General features: G+C 54.4%; 8 protein-coding genes across 8 annotated transcripts; 6 read left to right on the top strand and 2 right to left on the bottom strand.

The window, feature by feature from the left end:
* Window positions 1-417: 417 nt before the first annotated feature.
* On the top strand, window positions 418-2,361 carry M409DRAFT_63335 (uncharacterized protein; the record flags this gene model as incomplete). Its single annotated transcript, XM_033815549.1, has 2 exons — window positions 418-487; window positions 656-2,361. The coding sequence occupies 2 exons, from the start codon at window positions 418-420 to the stop codon at window positions 2,359-2,361; spliced, it is 1,776 nt and encodes a 591-aa protein (XP_033672618.1).
* Window positions 2,362-2,562: 201 nt separating this feature from the next.
* M409DRAFT_17964 (uncharacterized protein) lies at window positions 2,563-3,591 on the bottom strand (the record flags this gene model as incomplete). The annotated part of the gene is made up of 1 exon (XM_033804294.1): window positions 2,563-3,591. One exon carries the CDS (start codon window positions 3,589-3,591, stop codon window positions 2,563-2,565), a length of 1,029 nt encoding a protein of 342 aa, XP_033672617.1.
* A 682-nt stretch (window positions 3,592-4,273) lies between these two features.
* M409DRAFT_63333 (uncharacterized protein) lies at window positions 4,274-5,937 on the bottom strand (the record flags this gene model as incomplete). The annotated part of the gene is made up of 4 exons (XM_033815548.1): window positions 4,274-4,516; window positions 4,569-5,161; window positions 5,266-5,837; window positions 5,891-5,937. 4 exons carry the CDS (start codon window positions 5,935-5,937, stop codon window positions 4,274-4,276), a joined length of 1,455 nt encoding a protein of 484 aa, XP_033672616.1.
* A 682-nt stretch (window positions 5,938-6,619) lies between these two features.
* M409DRAFT_17962 (uncharacterized protein) lies at window positions 6,620-7,693 on the top strand (the record flags this gene model as incomplete). Its single annotated transcript, XM_033804293.1, has 5 exons — window positions 6,620-6,661; window positions 6,712-6,970; window positions 7,022-7,205; window positions 7,253-7,356; window positions 7,410-7,693. 5 exons carry the CDS (start codon window positions 6,620-6,622, stop codon window positions 7,691-7,693), a joined length of 873 nt encoding a protein of 290 aa, XP_033672615.1.
* Window positions 7,694-8,217: 524 nt separating this feature from the next.
* Window positions 8,218-9,795, top strand: M409DRAFT_17961 (uncharacterized protein; the record flags this gene model as incomplete). Its single annotated transcript, XM_033804292.1, has 1 exon — window positions 8,218-9,795. One exon carries the CDS (start codon window positions 8,218-8,220, stop codon window positions 9,793-9,795), a length of 1,578 nt encoding a protein of 525 aa, XP_033672614.1.
* Window positions 9,796-10,768: 973 nt separating this feature from the next.
* Window positions 10,769-13,629, top strand: M409DRAFT_63331 (uncharacterized protein; the record flags this gene model as incomplete). Its single annotated transcript, XM_033815547.1, has 2 exons — window positions 10,769-11,453; window positions 11,510-13,629. 2 exons carry the CDS (start codon window positions 10,769-10,771, stop codon window positions 13,627-13,629), a joined length of 2,805 nt encoding a protein of 934 aa, XP_033672613.1.
* A 662-nt stretch (window positions 13,630-14,291) lies between these two features.
* On the top strand, window positions 14,292-17,034 carry M409DRAFT_17959 (uncharacterized protein; the record flags this gene model as incomplete). Its single annotated transcript, XM_033804291.1, has 2 exons — window positions 14,292-14,458; window positions 14,514-17,034. The coding sequence occupies 2 exons, from the start codon at window positions 14,292-14,294 to the stop codon at window positions 17,032-17,034; spliced, it is 2,688 nt and encodes an 895-aa protein (XP_033672612.1).
* Window positions 17,035-17,728: 694 nt separating this feature from the next.
* On the top strand, window positions 17,729-19,592 carry M409DRAFT_50380 (uncharacterized protein; the record flags this gene model as incomplete). Its single annotated transcript, XM_033811517.1, has 2 exons — window positions 17,729-19,129; window positions 19,191-19,592. The coding sequence occupies 2 exons, from the start codon at window positions 17,729-17,731 to the stop codon at window positions 19,590-19,592; spliced, it is 1,803 nt and encodes a 600-aa protein (XP_033672611.1).
* Window positions 19,593-19,685: the final 93 nt, after the last annotated feature.

The following is a 19,685-nucleotide window of genomic DNA, read 5'->3' as shown; positions in this document are numbered from 1 at the left end:
AGGGCTCGTGGTGGAGGTGTTGGCAGAAAGAACTGGGTCGCACGACGAGTCAAGCAGCAGCGTCAAGCTTGGTCAAGCTCAACGGATAGCGGGAACAGATACTTGGCGCGACATGAGTGAATAGAAGTCGGGGTAAGTCACGTGGAAGCAGAACTGTACCAGACGTTTTGGCAGCGAGACTCTGAAACTCTATTCCCTCGCGACTTCAACTTCACCAAACTTCTGGTAGACTAGCCGCAAAGACATCACCAGCATCATCGAAAGAAACGACCCTGCATGTGTGGATTGGACCGGATCCAGGACTGAGACTTCTCGCTCGAATTTTTGTGCAGAAGAACAGGCCCGCAATCAGACAAATTGAACCTCAATACGGACATCTGTAAGGGCTGAAGTAACACAACATCATCAACCGCCGCCATGGATCGCGAATATCAAGATCATGGCGGCTTTGACCATGCCCCCCGAAGTCGTGGACGACCAAGCAGACGTGAGTGCAGCGGACCCCGTCCATAGCCTATGAATAGCTTTGAGGAATGCAAGCGGAATGTGACCCTTTCACCTCTTTCACAATGCATCTTCTCAAGGTCGCACATCTGGACGCGCCTCTCGCATTGCTGTATATGCACCATGAATCGCGTAGACAATGCTAACCCAGGTTTCGTGCTAGGTAATGCGACTGACATCGGCAACACATACGTGCACTGGCTGCCCGACCGCCGGCCAAGGGGCAGTGGACTACGAGGCTTTGAAGCGGAGAGACCGACTCTGAGCTATGTGGCGTCTATGCTTCCGCCCGCTGCACGCAAAGGCAAAGCAGTCGACTCGATCCCTGCTAAACATCTACACTCTTCCTTCAACAAGGTGCGGCATCCTGTCAATGTCGTAAAATGGACTCCAGAAGGTCGACGGCTCCTCACTGGCTCTACAAGCGGCGAATTTACCCTCTGGAATGGAACTGGCTTCAACTTCGAGACTATCATGCAAGCGCACGATTCGGCAGTCCGAGCAGTGCAGTATGCCCACAACGACGAGTGGCTCATATCTGCAGACCAGGATGGATTCGTCAAGTACTGGCAGACCAACTTCAACAACGTCAAAGCGATCCAAGCCCACGAAGATCCTGTGAGGGACCTTTCATTCGCTCCGAATGATACCAAATTCGTGACCGCATCGGACGACGCCTCATTAAAGATCTTTGACTTCGCCAGTGGCGAGGAAGAATCGCAACTGACTGGACACCAATGGGACGCGAAATGCGTAGACTGGCATCCGAGCAAGGGTCTACTCGTCTCTGGCTCCAAGGACCACCAAGTCAAGCTCTGGGATCCTCGAACTGGTCGGTGTCTCACAACTCTTCAAGGCCACAAAAACACCGTCAACATGACCAAATTCGAACCAAGTCGCGGCTCCCTCCTGGCATCTTGCGCCAGAGACAATACTGTCCGTATCTTCGACATCCACATGATGCGAGACGTCTTCCTCCTCAAGGGTCACGACAAAGAGATCAACTCCATCGTTTGGCACCCCATCCACTCCAACTATCTCACCTCAGGCAGCTCCAGCGGCGAAATGTTCCACTACCTCCTCGACGAGCAAAATCCGCCACCAGGCACCGCCCTCGCCATCTCTCCTTACGACTCCCCAAATCCCGCCGACGCCCCCGCACAAACTCTCTATCCCGCCCACAAAATCACCTTCGCTCACGAGTACAACATCTGGAGCATGGATTGGCACCCCATGGGCCACATCCTCGCATCTGGCTCCAACGACCGTGCCACGCGTTTCTGGACACGTCCGCGGCCGGGTGAGAATACCTACATCAACGACAAATGGCACATTGGCCAAGAAGCTGCTGAGAAGCAAGGCACTTGGCGGAAATCCGAGGCCCAGAGCCGACGCGAGGAAGAAGAAGCCGAAGCAGATGATGAAGCGGATGGATTGGAGGATCAAAAGGTTCCAGGACAATCCTTTCTCCCTGGCTTACCCGGTCTGGCATCTGCTGCACCCCAAGCACCGCCTGGCTTACCAGACTTCCACGCCCACGACCCTCAAAACTTCCCACCACCTCCTCCCTTCTCCATGCCACCAAACGGCGCACCACCGGACCTCTCAGCTCTATTCAACCCGCAATACAACCAATCCCCACCTGGCCAGTCACCTATGCCACCGCCTAACTTCCCTCCACCGATGATTCCAGGCATGATGCCGCCGGGCTTCCCTCCGCCAGCAAGTTTGATGCAAGGCATGAATGGTCAAGGCAGCGGCGCGGGCGGCAGTGTGAGAAAGAGAGGACCGTTGCCTAGTCAGAGCGACAGCTTGAGGGAGGAGATGAGGCAGGGACGGTATCTGAAGCCCAGGTAGCATGGCAATTCAGCTGCGGAGTGTTTTTGATTCTTGAGGGAAAATGGAAGACAGAATGGTGTATTGGTATAGCGCGAGGTATGTACTATTTGAGCGATGGCAGCGCTTTGGCTGTACGTCTAGCAATTGTAGCTAATCCGGCAGAAGAGCCACACGTATCCTTGTCTCCCATCCCGACACTACTACAACTCACAAACCCATTCAATGAATCCAAATCCCCTCGGTCCCAATATCCGGCTCCCGCTCACCCCCCAAACTATTCAACAAATCCCCCACATAATTCCCCGCCTCAACCCCCTTCCTATAACCCCCTTTCTCCCACTCCCCAACAACATCCCTCACAATCTCCACGCCCGCAAGATACAGATTCCTCAAACTCGGCCCATACCCCCCTTGCTCCGCATACAGCAAATGGAACACCTCCGTCTCATCCGGCGGCGCTCGATCGAAGTCGGACGCGGTGCGCATGATGATGATGCGGTGGAAGTCGAGTTTTCCCGCGAGGTGGCCGCGCAGCAGGGCTTCGAGCGTGGCGTTGTCTTCTTGTTGCGTGGTGCAGTAGGTTCCTGAGCCGTTGGTCAGGAGTTTGGTGTAGGCGGCGAAGGCGTTGCCGAGGACGCTGCCGGAGAAGAAGTTATTGGATGTGCCGGTGTCGCATGCGACGACTGTGGGTGGGAGGTTTGCTGGGCCATAGGGATATTTGGAGCGGTAGGTCTGCGCTGCGGAGGTGTCGTTCAAGGTTGCTCGTTTCGCGAGTGCGACGGCGCGTTTCTTGAGGTTGTCGTTCAGTTCGAAGGCTTCGGTGCCGTAGATCTCGCCGGGGTAGTCGCGAGGGTTTTCTTCGTCTGGATATTCGGCTGCTTGGGGGTAGTAGCCACTTGATGCGTTGGCGGGGACTTGGGATTGAGCGAATTCGTACTGGAGATCGAATTGGACGGCGTAGCGGGCGAATGTAACGGAGCCTGTTGCGGCGATATGTGGGTTGACGCCGCCGACGCCGGCTATGAGGAAGTAGGTGGACCGTAAGTGGAAACAGTCGGACATCCACAAAGCGGTCATGGACGCGGCGGCGTTAATCTCGCCTTGCCCGGTTGTCATTTGGCAGACGGAGCCATCGACGGTGCAGTGTGCGTCTGGGAAGAGAGGGGAGAAGCCGGGGATGGTGAGGTTCTGGTCGAGGATGTTGAAGTCTGGAATGTTGCACCATGCATCTTCTTCGCTGTCGAACATGCTGATGATGAAGACTTTTGGTTTGATTCCATAGTCGCAGGGTGGTGAATTGAGAGGGTTCTGTGTCGGTGTGATACGTTTTGCTAACGCGTGTCCTTTGGGCTTGATACCGGATCGAATGACGGGAATTGAAGATGAAGATACAACTGAAAGGAGCAGCAAAAAAGGGAGAGCCGCCAACATCTTGTCCTGAACGTTTTTGCGGATCGGCGAGGCAAGCTGCTGCCACTCGCACTTACATACTGTATCGACATCCATTTAGGTCTCACAGCGCTCAGACCTCAAGGCCAGTCGCCAGAGATAAGACCCATTGCTCGTCGCCAACGTGGCTCACCTGTATCGGCACGCCGGTCCGATACAGTTCTCGTGGTGTTCGTGTTTCTGGCCAAGGTCAAGCTTGTAAGCGGTGAAGGTTGTCACCAGCAATCCCGGTTGCACGAAATTGTGTAGAGGTGGGTGCTCAAGTTTGGTTGACCTTCGGTGTGGAGCACGTTCGGTAACAACTTCATGTTGTACCATGACAGCAGTGTCTTGAGCTGCGCGATGTTTGACTAGCTCAGCGTCAGAGATGCGTCGAAGAAGAGGTGAGAAAAAGAAGTGGAACAACAGCACTTGTGTAACCATCTGTTACACACAAGGTTCCTGGGAAGTTAACATGGGTGCTGTACCACACACCTAGTCCTCATCGATACTCGTCCTCGTCCATGTCATCGAACACCCAGTGATCTCGAACAGCAGCTTCGTCTATCTCGTATTCGGCCCGCTCGAGGCAGTCTGCCTTCATCTGGTCGACGGCTGCTTTCGTAGCGTCGAAGTGGTCACATGGGACCCATCCTGCGGGGCCAACACCCAGCATCACATTGATCGCGTGCATTTCGTCTTCAGCTTCTCGCACAAGCTTATCGAGACGTAAGTATTTCTCTTGCTCTTCTTCTGTGAAAGTAAAGGGGCAATTTAGTTGTGGGCTCAAGCGGCACATTGTCGCCTTGCCAACAATCGCCGGACAAGCGGTGGAGCCTCCGCCGAAAAGAAGCGTACGGGTATTTCAATGCTTTGAAATGAGTTGCGTTGATCTGTGCGGTCTGCGCGATGTAGTCGCAGTGCAATTGCCGATCGCGGAAGATTCCTAGCTGCTCGGTCTTCTCCTCCTTTGACATATCATCTAAATCGCTGGGCAAACGTAGTGTTTCCCACGACCTAGATGCTGCATCATGAGAGTTGTTGAACATGCTCGGAATGCCGGCTTGTAAGAACAACGGCTGCACGGTGCTGTGTTGCCAATCGATGAGAGACGCAATGCTGAAGTCGTCGAATACGAAGATGTTGCTCGGTCGAAGATCAGGGTGGCGCACGACAGGCTGGAGCAGTCCCTGGGAATCCTTTGGAATGAGATGTTCGGCGATCTGCAGATATCTTCCCAGGCTGTCGATATGAGTGCCAGGGTCTTGTCTCTCAAGGCTGAAAGTCTCTCTTCGCATCCTACTGAAAGGAAGTAATGGACGACCGAATTTGGTCAAGTACTCAATCTCCTTTCTGGCACCTGCTGTGAGCAGCGCTCCACACTCTGTAACTGCGTGATTGTCAGTTTGTTGCCTGTGACTAGAAAGCCTTGGTACTTACAGGGCCCACGATTTACTGAGAGCTCGCCTCAGCTTCCAAACCAGAGGTGTGTACTTGCATCCGGGCCAACATGCAGGGAGCAAGGTCTCTCTGCATCAAGATGGTCTATAGGCACGCCTCGAGCTCCCTGTGGCATATCTTTCGAGAAATAAATGCTTCCACTGGCTGGCAGGCGAATGCTGAAAAGGCGGTTCTCCACTTCGATAATGTTCGAGAGAGTTTTCGGTCGGTCTTGCTGGTTCATATCGTCCCAAATCTCACTGAGGATTCGGCCAGAGCCATACTCCATGAGAATATACTCTACCCCGGCAGGATTGTTGGTCGATGTCGAATACCCGTACACCTTCGGTACAGGAATGCCTTTGGAAGGGAGGAACTCCATTGTTGCGACCTCGCTGGCCACCACAAAGCCTCTAGGTACTGTGGCCATATAGGGTATGCGGGCCACAAGCGAGGGCCCGTCGCGCATGCGTACAATGAAGGCTCGATTGGATGCACCCTCGCCCAGCTTTTGGAACTGGACTATGTCTTCGGAATTCTTCGATACCGCTTGCACAGTCAGGCACTGCAGAGCGGACACGTTAAAAGGTCGTACTCTTCCTTCCAGGCGCCTCTGCTCGTTGTACCTGTTATTCTAGGTCAACAGAAATGCTGTCGTGGAAGGCACAAAAGTACTTACAGCCATCGTCCTGAGGTGTAATTGAATAGGTGGTGCAACCTATACATCTCGTATGCAACCTGCTTCGGAATAGCATTGCTTGTGCAGAGTCGAGGGGAGTATAGTGGTCCGCAGATTTTCGAGAACCTCGCTCTCGCAAGATTGCTATTTGGCAACAGCCTTTGACATTCTTGCAGAGCCTTTGTCCGCGGCATTGTATTATCCTTGCCAGGCCACTGAAGAGACTGTGAAATGAAGAGAATAGTATCGCAGGTAGGGACATCTTCGTGCCGTATGGAGATGTCCTACGAACACTTACTGAAACGTTTGGCAATATTGCCTGACCGCAGCGACTTACCCGTTTGTGCATATCACATTTGCCTCCAAATCAAAAGTCAAGGACATGACATCGATGACCGCGTAGTGCATTGAAAGAGTGATGGAGCGTCGCTAAAATTCAGAACGTTTGCTACATGTACCCGAGACACTTTCGGGAAAGAGTTAACACGTGATAGGCGTGCTAGCGTGTCAAGCTAGCAGGGGTCCAGCGCTCTGTGAAAGTTAACGAGCTTTCCGTGACTGGAGTCTCTTCTTTCTGTTCGTTCATCACACGTAAAGCTGCACAGCGCACGCTGTTGCTCGGAGGTGTCACCATACGCCGGTGTCCCTCGCACTCGCTATCAAGACTCAATCCCTCCACGGTCGCCCTCTCCCAACACACTCCTCTGAACCCGCACGCGTCACGCCAACATGAAGCACGACCACGTTCTGGGAGTCTCGGCGTACATCAATGTCGGAGGCGTTCGGCTGGAAGAATTGAGGAAGATGAGGATGTGGATCAGCATGGCAATACCAACGCCACGAGATACGTGGAAGCTACACCTGGTGCAACTTTCACTGCAAGCGTGGTCTTCGATTACAAGAGTTTCCCTTACCCAAACGACGACATCGACTGCGCGATGTATCTTGATGGAGAAAACGCCGTCAGCTATATCCGAAAGGTCAGAAGCAAATCGACTGTGACCCCCTTTGATGGATGTACAGAAGTCACCCCATCGGGCACATACATGCGCAAATTCAAGTTCCAAGAACTTGCTACAAGTAAGCTGGATGAACCAGCATCTGCCGATCTAGTTCACTGACGACATTTAGACGATGGTTTCGTTCAGGAAGGACTCAGGGAGAAATTGAAGTCGCTCGGAACTATCTCCATCAAACTGCGCCGCTGTCGAGCTATATCCTCCAAAGCACCACTATACACTGAGATCGAGGATGTCGGCAAAGACAGTGTGCCAGAGAAAGGTCTCAAGGGGCGAGCTATCTCCACACAGGCAACGTAGGTATTCCAACCCGTGATTTTCATTGTCGCTCACTATCTTGCAGCCTTGGAACACGAGAAAAGGTCCAGGACGTAGCCATCCAAGATGTCGCTTTTCCATACGGCACTCGCCCTTTTGCAGAGTTTACATTCAAGTATCGCTCGCGGAGTAAGAGGTTGCGACACATTGCTATACCAGTACTTCACTGACGATATATCAAGAGGACCTTCAAGTCGAGGGTATTATACCGCGTAGCCCATCTCCGGTGCCACTAGAGGATCGGGACCCAGCGACACTCAATGCCGATGAGTTGCGGCAGCTACTTGAGCGCCGCAACGAGGAGCTGAAGAAATTCTCGAATATCAAGACCGAGAAACGCGAGCGACCTACTCCGACTCTTAACGATAACGACGACGACGAGCTCATCATTACTGAGCACAGCTCGAAGCGACGCCGCACGTCTCACGACTCCGGCATCGAAGTCGTCGACCTTACGGACGATTGATCGGCTGACGCAGCTTTATTCTTTTCTTGCACTGTTCTACTGCTTTTATGATACCCCAGTCTCTTTCTACGATTGAGCAAATTGCTTGGAACATGGAATGTAATGGAAGTGGAGTCTGGTTGGACTTGCTAGCAGCGTAATAATTCAACTGTCGTTGGAGTCAGGCTTCTCTGTAGGAGACCGATGTCGTAAAATAGCAATTCAGTGATCCATCTGCAAATGCATGTGCTCCCCAATGCCACTGCGTCCCCAGCTGTCATGCATCTGAACCCTGGCTCGATCCTTGGTAGACGTCAGCGGAGAGGCGGGCGAGGTCCCAACGCCTGCACTTCTCCCAAACAACGGGAGCAGATCGTCTTCTTCGCTCTCATCATGGCCCTTTCCTCCTTCTTCACTCCATCTGGGGTCCCCGCAAACCACGCGCGATCAAGATTGATGCGACCGTGAAGAAAGTCTAATTGGAGCAGATAACTTTTACCTCTCAACTTCAGCTCCCCAACCTCTCGATCTCCTACCGCGGCACCATGAGCACGGCCACCACCACGTCGATACACGTGCCCAATGGGCATCCCCGTGGTGCCCAGAGCATGAACGGCACTCCTCAACCAAATGGCACTCCCACGACTCCCATCACACCACCGCCCCGCTCCGACGCTCGAGCATCAAAGAAATACAAACACACCTTCGCCGTCCACTTCGAGACCCGTCCCTCGCAGCTCAGTCACGATGCCAAATCGGCGCCTTCGTCGCTCGGCTTTCGAAACCTTATGGGCTTAATCATTGTGATTTCGAACTTGAGGCTGATGCTCGATAACTTTAAGAAGTATGGAATTCTGGTCACGATATCGGGGAGTAAAGTCTCCACGGGGGATTGGAGATGGTTCTGGATACTGTATGCCTTGACACCGTGCCACTTGTTCGTGGCGTATCTGATTGAGCTGGCGGCGTCGAGGTATGCTGTTGCGTTGGTGTCGAAGAGTAAGAAGGAAGAGCGTGGGGAAGGCAATAAGGTGAAGGAGGGAGAGCAGAAGAAGGCGAAGAGCTGGTTCTCAACTTGGAGAGTGATTGCATGGTGTCACGCGGCCAATGCGACTTTCATGCTGGCGTTTGCGACGTATGTCGTGTACTACTGGATTCACAACCCGGGATTGGGCACGATTACGGAGCTGCATGCCGTGGTGGTGTGGTTGAAGGTGTGCTCGTATGCCTTTACGAACCGGGATCTGCGACATGCGTATCTCAGGCCGGATCCGAGTGAGGCTGCTCAGCTGCCGGCACTCTACAAGAGCTGCCCGTATCCGCAGAATATACGCATGGCGAACCTCTGCTACTTCTGGTGGGCTCCCACGCTCGTCTACCAACCAGTCTATCCACGCTCCCCAAAGATTCGCTGGGACTTTGTGGCTCGCCGTGTATGCGAGTTCTTCCTGCTTTGCATCCTCATATGGATCACCTCCGCTCAGTACGCTGTGCCTCTTCTGCAGAATAGTCTCGAGGATATCTCCAAGTTACACGGCTTCAACATCCTCGAGCGGGTCATGAAGTTGAGCACCATCAGCCTCGTCTGCTGGCTCGCAGGCTTCTTTGCCCTCTTCCAGTCCTTCCTCAATGCTCTTGCCGAAGTGATGAGGTTTGGAGATCGGGAGTTCTACGGAGACTGGTGGAACAGCAGCGACTTGCGGACATACTGGACAAGCTGGAACAAGCCAGTCACGCATTTCATGAAGCGCCACATCTACGCACCCATGGTCGGCCGCGGCGTGCACCCCATCGTGGCACAGCTCCTCACCTTCCTCTTCAGCGGTGTGCTACATGAAGCTCTCGTGGGTGTTCCAACACACAACATCCTCGGGGTCGCTTTCATGGGCATGTTGGGACAGATCCCCCTCATCTTCATGACGGACATGCTGAGGAGGTATGGAGGAGGCGGACACAACGCGAAGCTCGCTGGGAATTTGGTCTTCTGGCTGAGCTTCTGCATCTTCGGACAGCCCATTGCGGCGCTGATGTATTTCTTCGCCTGGCAAGCGAAGTATGGCAACCCGGAGAGTCGACCGGAGTGGCCTGAGCTGCAGCTGCATTGGAATGCTACGAAATCATGAGGGATGAATTTGATGAAGTTCAATAAGGATCAGTATTTGTGGCGTTCTTCAGGTACTTTTAGTCTCGTTCGTGTTCGTAGATCCCGTGGGAGTGAAGGCCAAGGATCAGCGGTGCGTCAGGACAGCTAGGACTAAAGATGTTGGTGATTGCCCGAATCTCTGCCACCCCATCTCATCACTGTCAGCACAGAACAATGCGGTGAAGATGCAGGTCGAATGATGTGTGTTCGAACATGGATGTTGTAGGTACATCAGCTGGCAGATCCCTAGTTCAGGGCGAGTGAGTGAAGCTAAATTAGGCCGGGTGACGCAAGAGCGGCTGACTTTCCGCTTGGAGCTTGGATGGCACGAATAGTGGGCTCCTGCTGCACGTCCAGGTGATCGCAGAGTTCTGGACGCTCTTTTCCAACGTCATCCCTCCCAGACCTCACCTCCGGACTACTGTGCTATTGTTGACCCTTTTGATTGAATATTGATTGCCGCATTCTTGGGGACAACGAGCTGCGGCGAGCAACGGAGGTGTCCTGTCTGCCGCGTGGCCGCCATCTGAAACATCCTCCGACCGACGCTTGGGCCTGCTGGTCGACCAAACACTACGACGCGACAACACTCTGCCCGCCTGCGCAAGTGAAGCTCCCAAACATTCACCGCGGCCGCATTCTAGCCCGCATCGCCAGCGACATCCTCACCGCGCGACACCCTCTGCGCGCGCCCCGGTCAGCGACTGCGACGTCGGCAGAGATTTACTCGTCGGCCTCACCACCATCGGCTCGCCACCCCGGCCTTCTGCATATCGTGCATCCGCCGCGCAAACACCACCACCTCGCCCGGTAAACACCTCTCCCACAGGACGCGCGCGCCCGCGACAAGCGATACACTGCGCTCCCGGCCCAACTCGACTGTATCCGTGTCGGCGCATCCATTCGCGACACGATTCGGATGAGTCGGCGGGGCCTTCACCAGCAGTGCGACCATGGCGCTCGCTCCTGCTAATGACAAAAGGAGGGTGAAAGTATACGAGCTGAAGAACAACGACTGGTATGATCGCGGCACCGGCTTCTGCGTGGGCAGCATCGTCAGCAACCCCAACGCGCCGCCCGAACACCTCGATGCGCGCATCGTCGTCACCAGCGAGGACGATCCCGGTCGCACGTTGCTTGAGACCCGCGTCTCTAAGGACGATGGCTACCAGAAGCAGCAGGACACCCTGATAGTGTGGACCGAGAGCAATGGCGTGGACATGGCGCTGAGTTTCCAAGAGGCCGACGGCTGCACAATCATATGGGACTTCGTGAGCGACGTCCAGTCGCGGCTGGTCCCCGAGGATGGGATATCGGACGAACTGCTGGATGTCGTGCATCCTATAACTCTCCCAGAGCCTACGCTGGGGAAGCTGGAAGAGGTCGTCGAGTCGATACGGAATGCGTCGACCACACCCGCAGGCCGTGATGCGCTGGCCAAGTTTGTCATGAGCCCCGAGCAAATGTATATTTTGAGACTGGCGCCGCTGGTGGACGAAGCGGAAAAGCTGGAGCAAACACAGGAGCTGCATCGTTTGTGCACGATCATGAAGCACCTCATCCTGCTCAACGACACCTCCATAATCGAGTTCATAGTGACGGACCAGGCGATTATGGGTGTCGTTGGCGCATTAGAGTGTGAGTTGTGGAGGACAAGGTATGCTTGGATTATATGAAGGCTGACTCCGCTACAGATGACCCAGACTTTCCTTCACATCGGGCCAACCACCGCCAGTACCTCTCTGATACGTCAAAGTTCAAAGAAGTTGTCAAGATCGAACATCAAGACATCAAGAAGAAGATCCACTACACTTATCGTCTTCTGTACCTGAAAGATGTTGTCCTGGCGCGAATCCTCGACGATCCTACGTTCTCAGTCCTGAACTCCCTCATTTTCTTCCACCAGGTGGACATTGTCAACCACCTTCAATCCAATCAAGCCTTTCTCAAACAACTGTTCGGCATCTTTGGGGACGAGGAGCAAGATGAAGAGAGGAAGAAGCAGGGGGTTTTATTCATCCAAAACTGCTGTGCTGTGTCCAAGAACATTCAAGCACAGTCGCGGGCGCAGCTCTACCAGAACTTCATCAACCACGGCCTTTTCACAGTCATTACTTTTGCGCTCCGTCATCACGATGCGAGCGTGCGGGTAGCGGGCACGGACGTACTGGTATCACTGATCGATCATGACGCACATCTGGTCAGGGGTCACATCTTCAAGGCTATCAGCGAGAAGACTGTACCGCTGACAGACACATTGATTGAGCTTCTTCTCGTAGAGGTCGACCTGGGTGTGAAGAGTCAAATGGCAGATGCGATCAAGATATTGCTGGATCCATCTAGCAGTGCAGCGGGAATGGAGGCTATGAATCGACAGGGCAACTCCGATTTCGCGGCTAAGCAGCGCGGCGGACCAGACCATCATCACGGACCTCGAATACCACCGCAGACCCAGGCATTCATTCAGAACTTCTACGAGGAAGGCGCGAGACGACTATTCCAACCGCTCAAGGATCTCGAGGGTCGACAATCGATGATTGGATTGAGTGTGCAGGAGACGAGTCTATATACGCATTTGGTTGAGGTGCTTTGCTTCTTCGTGAGGCAGCACGCTTACCAATCGAAGCTGTTCATTCTGGCAGAGAATCTCCACTCCCGAATAGCGCAATTGCTTCTATGTCCGCAAAAGTACATGAAGCTGATTGCGCTGAAGTGGTTTCGAACATGCATCGGGCTGCAGGATGAGTTCCATAACAGGCAGCTCATCCAGCACCGTCTGTTCGAGCCCATACTCAACATCGTGTACGAGACGATGCCACGGGACAATCTCCTCAACAGCTGCTGTCTAGAGCTGTTTGAGTACGTGAAGCGCGAGAATATCAAGCAGCTGATCTATCACCTCACCGAAAACTACCGAGAGCGACTGAACGGCATCACGTACGTCAACACTTTCCAAAACATCGTGCAAAAGTACGAGCAATTCCAGCATCCGTACCTGCCTGGCAATGCTGAAGGCGACACGAGTTTCACCACCGAGCCGGATACACCGGATGCCCTGAGAGGACGCATGATCAACGGACGGCAGCCGTTCAGTGGATTGAAGGAGCCTGATGCGGACGAAGATGCGTACTTTAACACGGACGATGATATGGAGGGTGATCTTGGCGACGACGACGAGTTGTCACTTCCGACGCCGGCAAACACGAGAACACCGAATGGACGGATGAAACCGTTGGTCGACTACCCTGATGATGACGATGACGATGATATGGATCTTACCGCCAGCTCACCAGACACTTTCAAGGAGAAGAAGGATGGCGATGAGTCGGCGGATGCTGGCGAGGACACACCGCAGCGAGGTCGCGATCGCACGCCAAAGGACGCTTCACCGGTCCAGCATAGCCCCCCAGAGACCATGCTTGCGAAGCGTAGAAGAGATGACGACGATGATGGCGACGAGCTAGGCAAGATGATGGGCGGTGGCGGCGTAAAGCGAAGAAATAGCTCAGCTTCTGTGGGCGGGAAGAGCGGTGTTCTCGGTTCATCGCCTCAGATCGATGGTGCTTCGCCCCATGCGCAGCCAGTTGGTAGTCCGATGAGCGTGACTGAAGAGCCACCTTCACCTAGTGCGCATGCGCATAGTGGGCCCATGCTCAGGAGGAAGGGCAGTCTGAAGGTGAAGAATGAGGGTCCCGCGAATCCAGGGAGGTTTTCGATCAAGCCGATTGATGTTTCGGTGCAGAAGGAGAACGAGAAAGTCAGTGGTGGTGAGGTGAAGAAGGAAGAGGGCGAGAGTAATGGCGGTGGGGAGTGAAAGCATTGAATGAGGGTCATTGACCGTGTCGATGACCTTTTGCTTGCCTACCTCGTTCCTGGCTGCTGGCTTCGCTGCCATGGTCGACATGCCTTCTTGGCCAGACAATTCAAGTCGAGTCGCGAAGACATGGGAAGAAGCTCCGGATGCAGTGACGGACTACCAAACACCACACCTTGCCGGCCTCTTCAAACACTTCCAAAAAGCCAACGACACCTCGGCTGCGAAGTACTTTCACTTCGCCGAACTGCTTCAATGGCCATCGTTCGGGAGATGAGAAAAAGACACCTTGCTGAGGGCGGCTTGTTGCTGATTCGAAGCATAAGATATCCAAGTATTGTTCGTTGTGCAGCGCGGTCGTAGCGAGGAAATCATCCTTGCGCTTTCGACATCACTTGATTCTTGCATGGAAGTGTATCATATAGCCCAAGACAAAAATCCAAGCGTGATGAATAATGGTTCGATGCTGTCCTTTCAAATTGGTTCTGTTGTATAGGTGAAGTCTCCTTTCAACCCCAAATGCGTCCACCGGGATTTCCCACGTGGCTCTGCGGCTAACCACGCGAACCCTTGCGGCTCAGCTTCACATGCCGCTTAGGCTACGCTTCCGCCCCAGCATCAATACCATGCCAATCCGATAGACGACCACCAGCGAATGCCCCATGTCAAGTTCGTCGTCTAATCACTCTCCCCATGCGCCCGCCATAGCTTCGTCTAGCCGCAGTCCGCCGAACGACGAGGACGACGCCTCCGACAATGGACTCGACATTGGTGAACAGGAGCTGCTAGCGGATGATCCGTTACACGGGGACGGAGGGCTGGACGGAGGGTATGTTTCCTTCAGTAACGATGGGTATATGCTGCGAGACTGATGAAGAGTATAGGATCTCGTTCAAACGGAAGCAGAAGTCCACGAAACCCTCCTTCGCATCGCGTTTCCTCTCGTCGCCTTTCACCTCGAGCCGCGATGGCACGCCTCCTCCCTCGAGCAACGCCCCCATCCTCAGCTCTCCGCCCCGACGCGGTCGCGCAGGGATATCAAGGCAGCCGACGCCGAATACCATCCTCTCCTACCTGAACGCGCCGACAGACGCAGGGACGAACCTCCAAGACCCCAAGGACCCAGCCACGTTAGATTGGTATGTGGAAGGACCGGGCAGGAGAGTCGGATACGACGATCTCACGGCGATCGATTGGATCTACGAGTACAGTAAAGAGCGCACGCGACTGAGGCAATTGTCGGCGAATACACCGGGGTTGCTGGGACACCTCCGAACCGTCGCGGACGCGAGCCAGATCTGGTGGATTTTGGTCGCGACGGGGGTCGCGGTGGGGAGTATCGCGGCGGGCATCGATGTCGCGAGTGACTGGTTGGGGGATCTCAAGACTGGGCTTTGCAGTAATGTGGAGGATGGCGGGAGGTTTTATCTCAATAAGGTGTTTTGCTGCTGGGGACTCAACAGCTATGCGGAATGCCCGGACTGGAGACCTTGGAGCACGGTGATGGGCGTCGCGAATAAAGGCGGGAGCTACATCATTGAGTATATCACTTTTGTGGTGTTCTCGGTGCTGTTTGCGAGTTGTGCGAGTTTGCTGGTGAACAGGTACTCGATCTATGCGAAGCAGAGCGGGATTCCGGAGATCAAGACTGTGCTGGGAGGGTTCGTTATCAGGCGGTTCCTCGGGGGATGGACGCTGATTGTGAAGTCGCTGGGACTGTGTCTGGCTGTGGCTTCTGGGATGTGGGCTGGGAAAGAGGGACCGCTGGTGCATGTTGCCTGCTGCTGCGCCAATGTCTTCATGAAGCTCTTCGATGGCATCAATGGAAACGAGGCGAGGAAGAGAGAGACACTGTCTGCTGCGGCGGCTAGTGGCATTTCTGTTGCTTTTGGCTCCCCAATTGGAGGGGTGCTGTTTTCCCTGGAGCAGCTCTCCTACTACTTTCCGGACAAGACGATGTGGGCTTCTTTCGTATGCGCCATGGTCGCTGCTGTGACACTTCAGGCTTTCGATCCCTTCAGGACTGGGCAGCTCGTTCTGTACCAGGTCACCTACCACAGCGGCTGGCATGCTTTCGAACTGGTACCCTTCGCGCTTATCGGTGTTGTCGGCGGACTCTACGGTGCCATGTTCATCAAGCTGAACATGTGGGTGGCCAGCTGGCGAGCCTCAACCCGAAATCCTTTCCTCAAACGACCAGTGCTCGAGGTGGTTGTTGTGGCATTGATAACAGCACTCATCAGCTTCCCAATCACCTTCCTCCGAGCTCAATCCAGCGAGCTGGTCGAGTATCTCTTCGCGGAGTGCAGGGACATCACGGACGACTTCCTGGGGTTGTGCAAGTCCGGCGTCGCTAATACCGGCGTCATCTTCATACTCTTGATTTCGTCCTTGCTGGGATTCATTCTGGCTACTGTCACTTTCGGACTGCAAATTCCTGCTGGCATCTTGCTGCCTTCGATGGCTGTTGGTGCGCTGTACGGCCGTGTCGTGGGTCTGATCATGGAAGTCTGGCAGCAAGAGCATCCCAACTTTATTGCATTCGCCAGCTGCGAGCCGGATATTCCCTGCGTTACGCCTGGTACATATGCCGTTATCGGGGCTGCTTCTGCACTCGCTGGGGCGACGCGCATGACCGTTTCGATCGTCGTCATCATGTTTGAACTGACGGGAGCGTTGACGTACGTGCTGCCCATCATGATTGCGGTCATGCTTTCGAAATGGATTGCAGACGCTTTTGGTAAGAGAGGGATCTATGAAGCTTGGATCCACTTCCAGGGCTACCCTTTCCTGGACAATAAGGACGATTCTCCGATCCCAGACGTGCCTGTGAGCCAGGTCATGACGAGATACGACGATCTCGTGTTCATCACCGCTATCGGCCACACCATCGAGTCTCTGCGCGAACTACTGCACGATCATCGATTCCGTGGCTTCCCTGTCATCCATGATATGCGAGAGCCGACACTTCTTGGCTACATCTCCCGCACAGAGCTCCAGTATGCTCTCGACTCCGCCTCCTCAAGCCGCTCCCTCCCACCATCAACCGAATGCTACTTCCAACACCAACCCCTCGCAGACCCCACCGTAACACTCGATCTCCGCCCCTGGATGGACCAGACGCCCATCACCCTCAACTTCCGCTCAAGTCTCCAGCTCACGCACGAGATGTTCCAGAAACTCGGTCTGCGTTATGTGGTGTTCACTGACCGCGGACTCCTTTCTGGACTGCTCACCAAGAAGGATCTTTGGTATGTGCTGAATGAGGGCGAGGAGGGGAGGGTTGGAAACGGGGCTGGTGCGCTTAGGGAGGCGGTAACTGAGCGGGAGGATGAGAGGGGACTGTTGAGTCGGGAGAGAGGGGATAGTTTGGGGGGATTGGATGAGAGGGGGGGGGATGGATGATAGATAGTACGTTGAGTAAAGAGATTTGAATTTATTACTGTCTGTTGATCGATCGATCGATTGTAAGTTGAGGTGAGTTCGAGTAAGACGTCAGAAGTGCAAAAAGTTGAGGATGTGAGAGGTAATGTGTATGGCGAAGTCTCCGATATGAACGTCCACTCGCTCACGGACAGACAACACCAGACAAAAAGCCAAACGAAAAACAAAAAGGAATTCCCATCGAAGCTGTTCGCAACGACACACCTTTTTGTCCCACCGAGCCCGCCACACAAGAAGAACTCACCGTAGTTAGAGAGAAGACAGTGAGGCTCATCCATTCTGAGTTATGTTTTTGTCTTCTCTTTTGTTTTCACCCAAACCCCACGGACGGAGAGGGGAGTCGAACATCAGTCATTTTTGGATGATGGATCTTTTTGCAGAGTGTTGTTACCCGCTAGACCACTCTGATGTGACTGGAAGATTGAACTCTCAAAAGATATATATTTACTTGAACGAGGCAAGCGAGGTCATGTTTTGGGAGGGAAGTTGGTGTTTGATTGGCTGGAATTCAGCGGAGTCATGTCCGGTAAGGCTAACCCGGACGTGGTTGCTCGCGACAACACCTCGAACTCTCTTGGGTGTTCAAGTACGCGTCTAGAAAACATCACGACTTCCTGCCCAAACAGCTTTCTACACCTAGTGATATGCAACGACCATGTCCGCAGTCCGCCTCTCTTTCGGCTCCCGCGCCGGCGGAACGGGCGACTACCAGCAAAACACCACCAATGGCTTCTTCTCTGGCGGCCCCTACGACTCACTGGAAGCCCTCGCGGACGCCCTTAAGAACGAGATCAGAGGCAGTGCTGAGAGTACTGTGCCCGAATGTACGACTGTCGAGCTCTCCTTGGCATACACTGCGCTCATCCCCCTCGTGCGACCGACGATAGGCCCCTACGCGGACGGGCAGGCGAACGATCTGCCGCAGGAGTTCAAGACGAATATGCAGGATGTGGATAATGGGTCTGGGACGTCAAAAGCAGAGCCAGTGGCTACGGCCGGGTTGGTGATCAATATCGCGGATCCTGCACAGCGGGCGATCGTGCAGCGCGCGGCTTCACGAGGGTTGATCTCGACGATCGAGGCGGCGGATGGGTTTAAATACTGCTTCAACAATGCCTGGGCGGCGAAGGATGAGGAAGGGTCGAGGTTCTCGTATATCTGCCAGGATAGCATGCAGAACAAGGATCGGCATGCGAATGGCTTCACGAGGACGTTGAAGCATTTGAAGGGGGAAGGGGAGAGGGGCCCGAGGAAACCGACGTATGATTGCAAGGGGAGTGTGAGTGTCAAGTTTAGCAGTGGACGGCAGAGTGTGGATGTATACTATCGGCATTATGCGATCCATGCGACGGTTGCGGAGAGAAAGGCTGCACCGAGACCGCCGCCGAAACCTAGAACTCCTGGTGAGCAGAACAGCAGGCCGAAGGAGACGGGTGGGTTGTTGGCGACGTTGCAGGCGGAGAATGTGGCGAGCTCTGCGTTGGCGGCGATGGAGCCCGCGCAGCCGTCGAATATTGGGAGGCCGTTGAAGAGGAAGAGGGATTCTGGAGGGCCACCGATTGTGCAGAGTAAGGATTGGAATCAGGGGATGTCGCTGATGGACCTTCTTCGACAAAGTGATACGGCGAATGCACCACAGCCTCCCCCTGAAGCTGCTAAACCAGCACGGCAGCCTGCGAAAGCTCCTGTAGCGTACGAACTCCCCTCCTGGCAATCACCGCCGCCGCCATTGAATCACCCAGGCCCGACTTCAGGATATCCGGCCCCGTATCCACCGCCTCAGTCTAGGAATAAGCCCACTTCTACGCCGACTCCGCAACAGCGGAAGTCTTCTGCTCAGCGTCCTCAGGCGCAAGGACTCTTCACGACGATGAAGCCTGCAACGTGGACCAATAAGTCCGCCGAGCAAGTTTCGTACGGGCCTATATCTACGCAGCCATCGCCGGTTGTGTTCAAACCGCCGCAGACGACGACGTCGACGAGATTTACGAATCGAGACGCGCATGTTCCCCGTGCGATTAGGAGTTGTAACAATTGCAGGTTGAGGAAGCTGAAGGTACGTCTGCACTGTCAACAGTCAGATCGTTTCCCGGTTTTGGTAACTAACTTGGCAACAGTGTGACGAAGGCCGACCCTGCAGCACCTGCATAAAATCCAACAAGACAGATTGCGATTACGTACCCAACCCCTCCGCATCAACATCATCATCGACGCCAGTCCCCACGCCAGCACAATCCGCACAGCCAGCGCCACCAGCACAGCCCCGGGCACCACAGCCCCCACCAAAAGCCATACAACCCGCAAGACCGGACTTCGCGGCGTCGTCCTCCTCGTGGGGCGATCTATCTCAGCATTCGGGGCCGATAAGCTGGCAGACGCAGAGTGAGAGTTTGGGCCCATCGCAGCAGTGGCAGCCTCCTCAGTCTGGGGATTTGGCGGCGGGGACTATGGCTTATGGGAAGAGTCAGAATCAGGGGCAGAGGGAGGAGAGTCCGGATCCGTGGTTTCCGAAGCGGTGATGTTGAGAGGGGGTTGTGGCATGATCGAGATTGGGAGATGTAGCTTGATAAAATGGCCGTGAGCGAGGCATCACATGAACTTCCAGCAGTGAT

The sequence above is a fragment of the Zasmidium cellare genome, assembly GCF_010093935.1.
Source record: "Zasmidium cellare ATCC 36951 unplaced genomic scaffold M409scaffold_4, whole genome shotgun sequence".
NCBI lineage: Eukaryota > Fungi > Ascomycota > Dothideomycetes > Mycosphaerellales > Mycosphaerellaceae > Zasmidium > Zasmidium cellare.
This window is presented reverse-complemented; position numbering and strand designations above follow the sequence as displayed.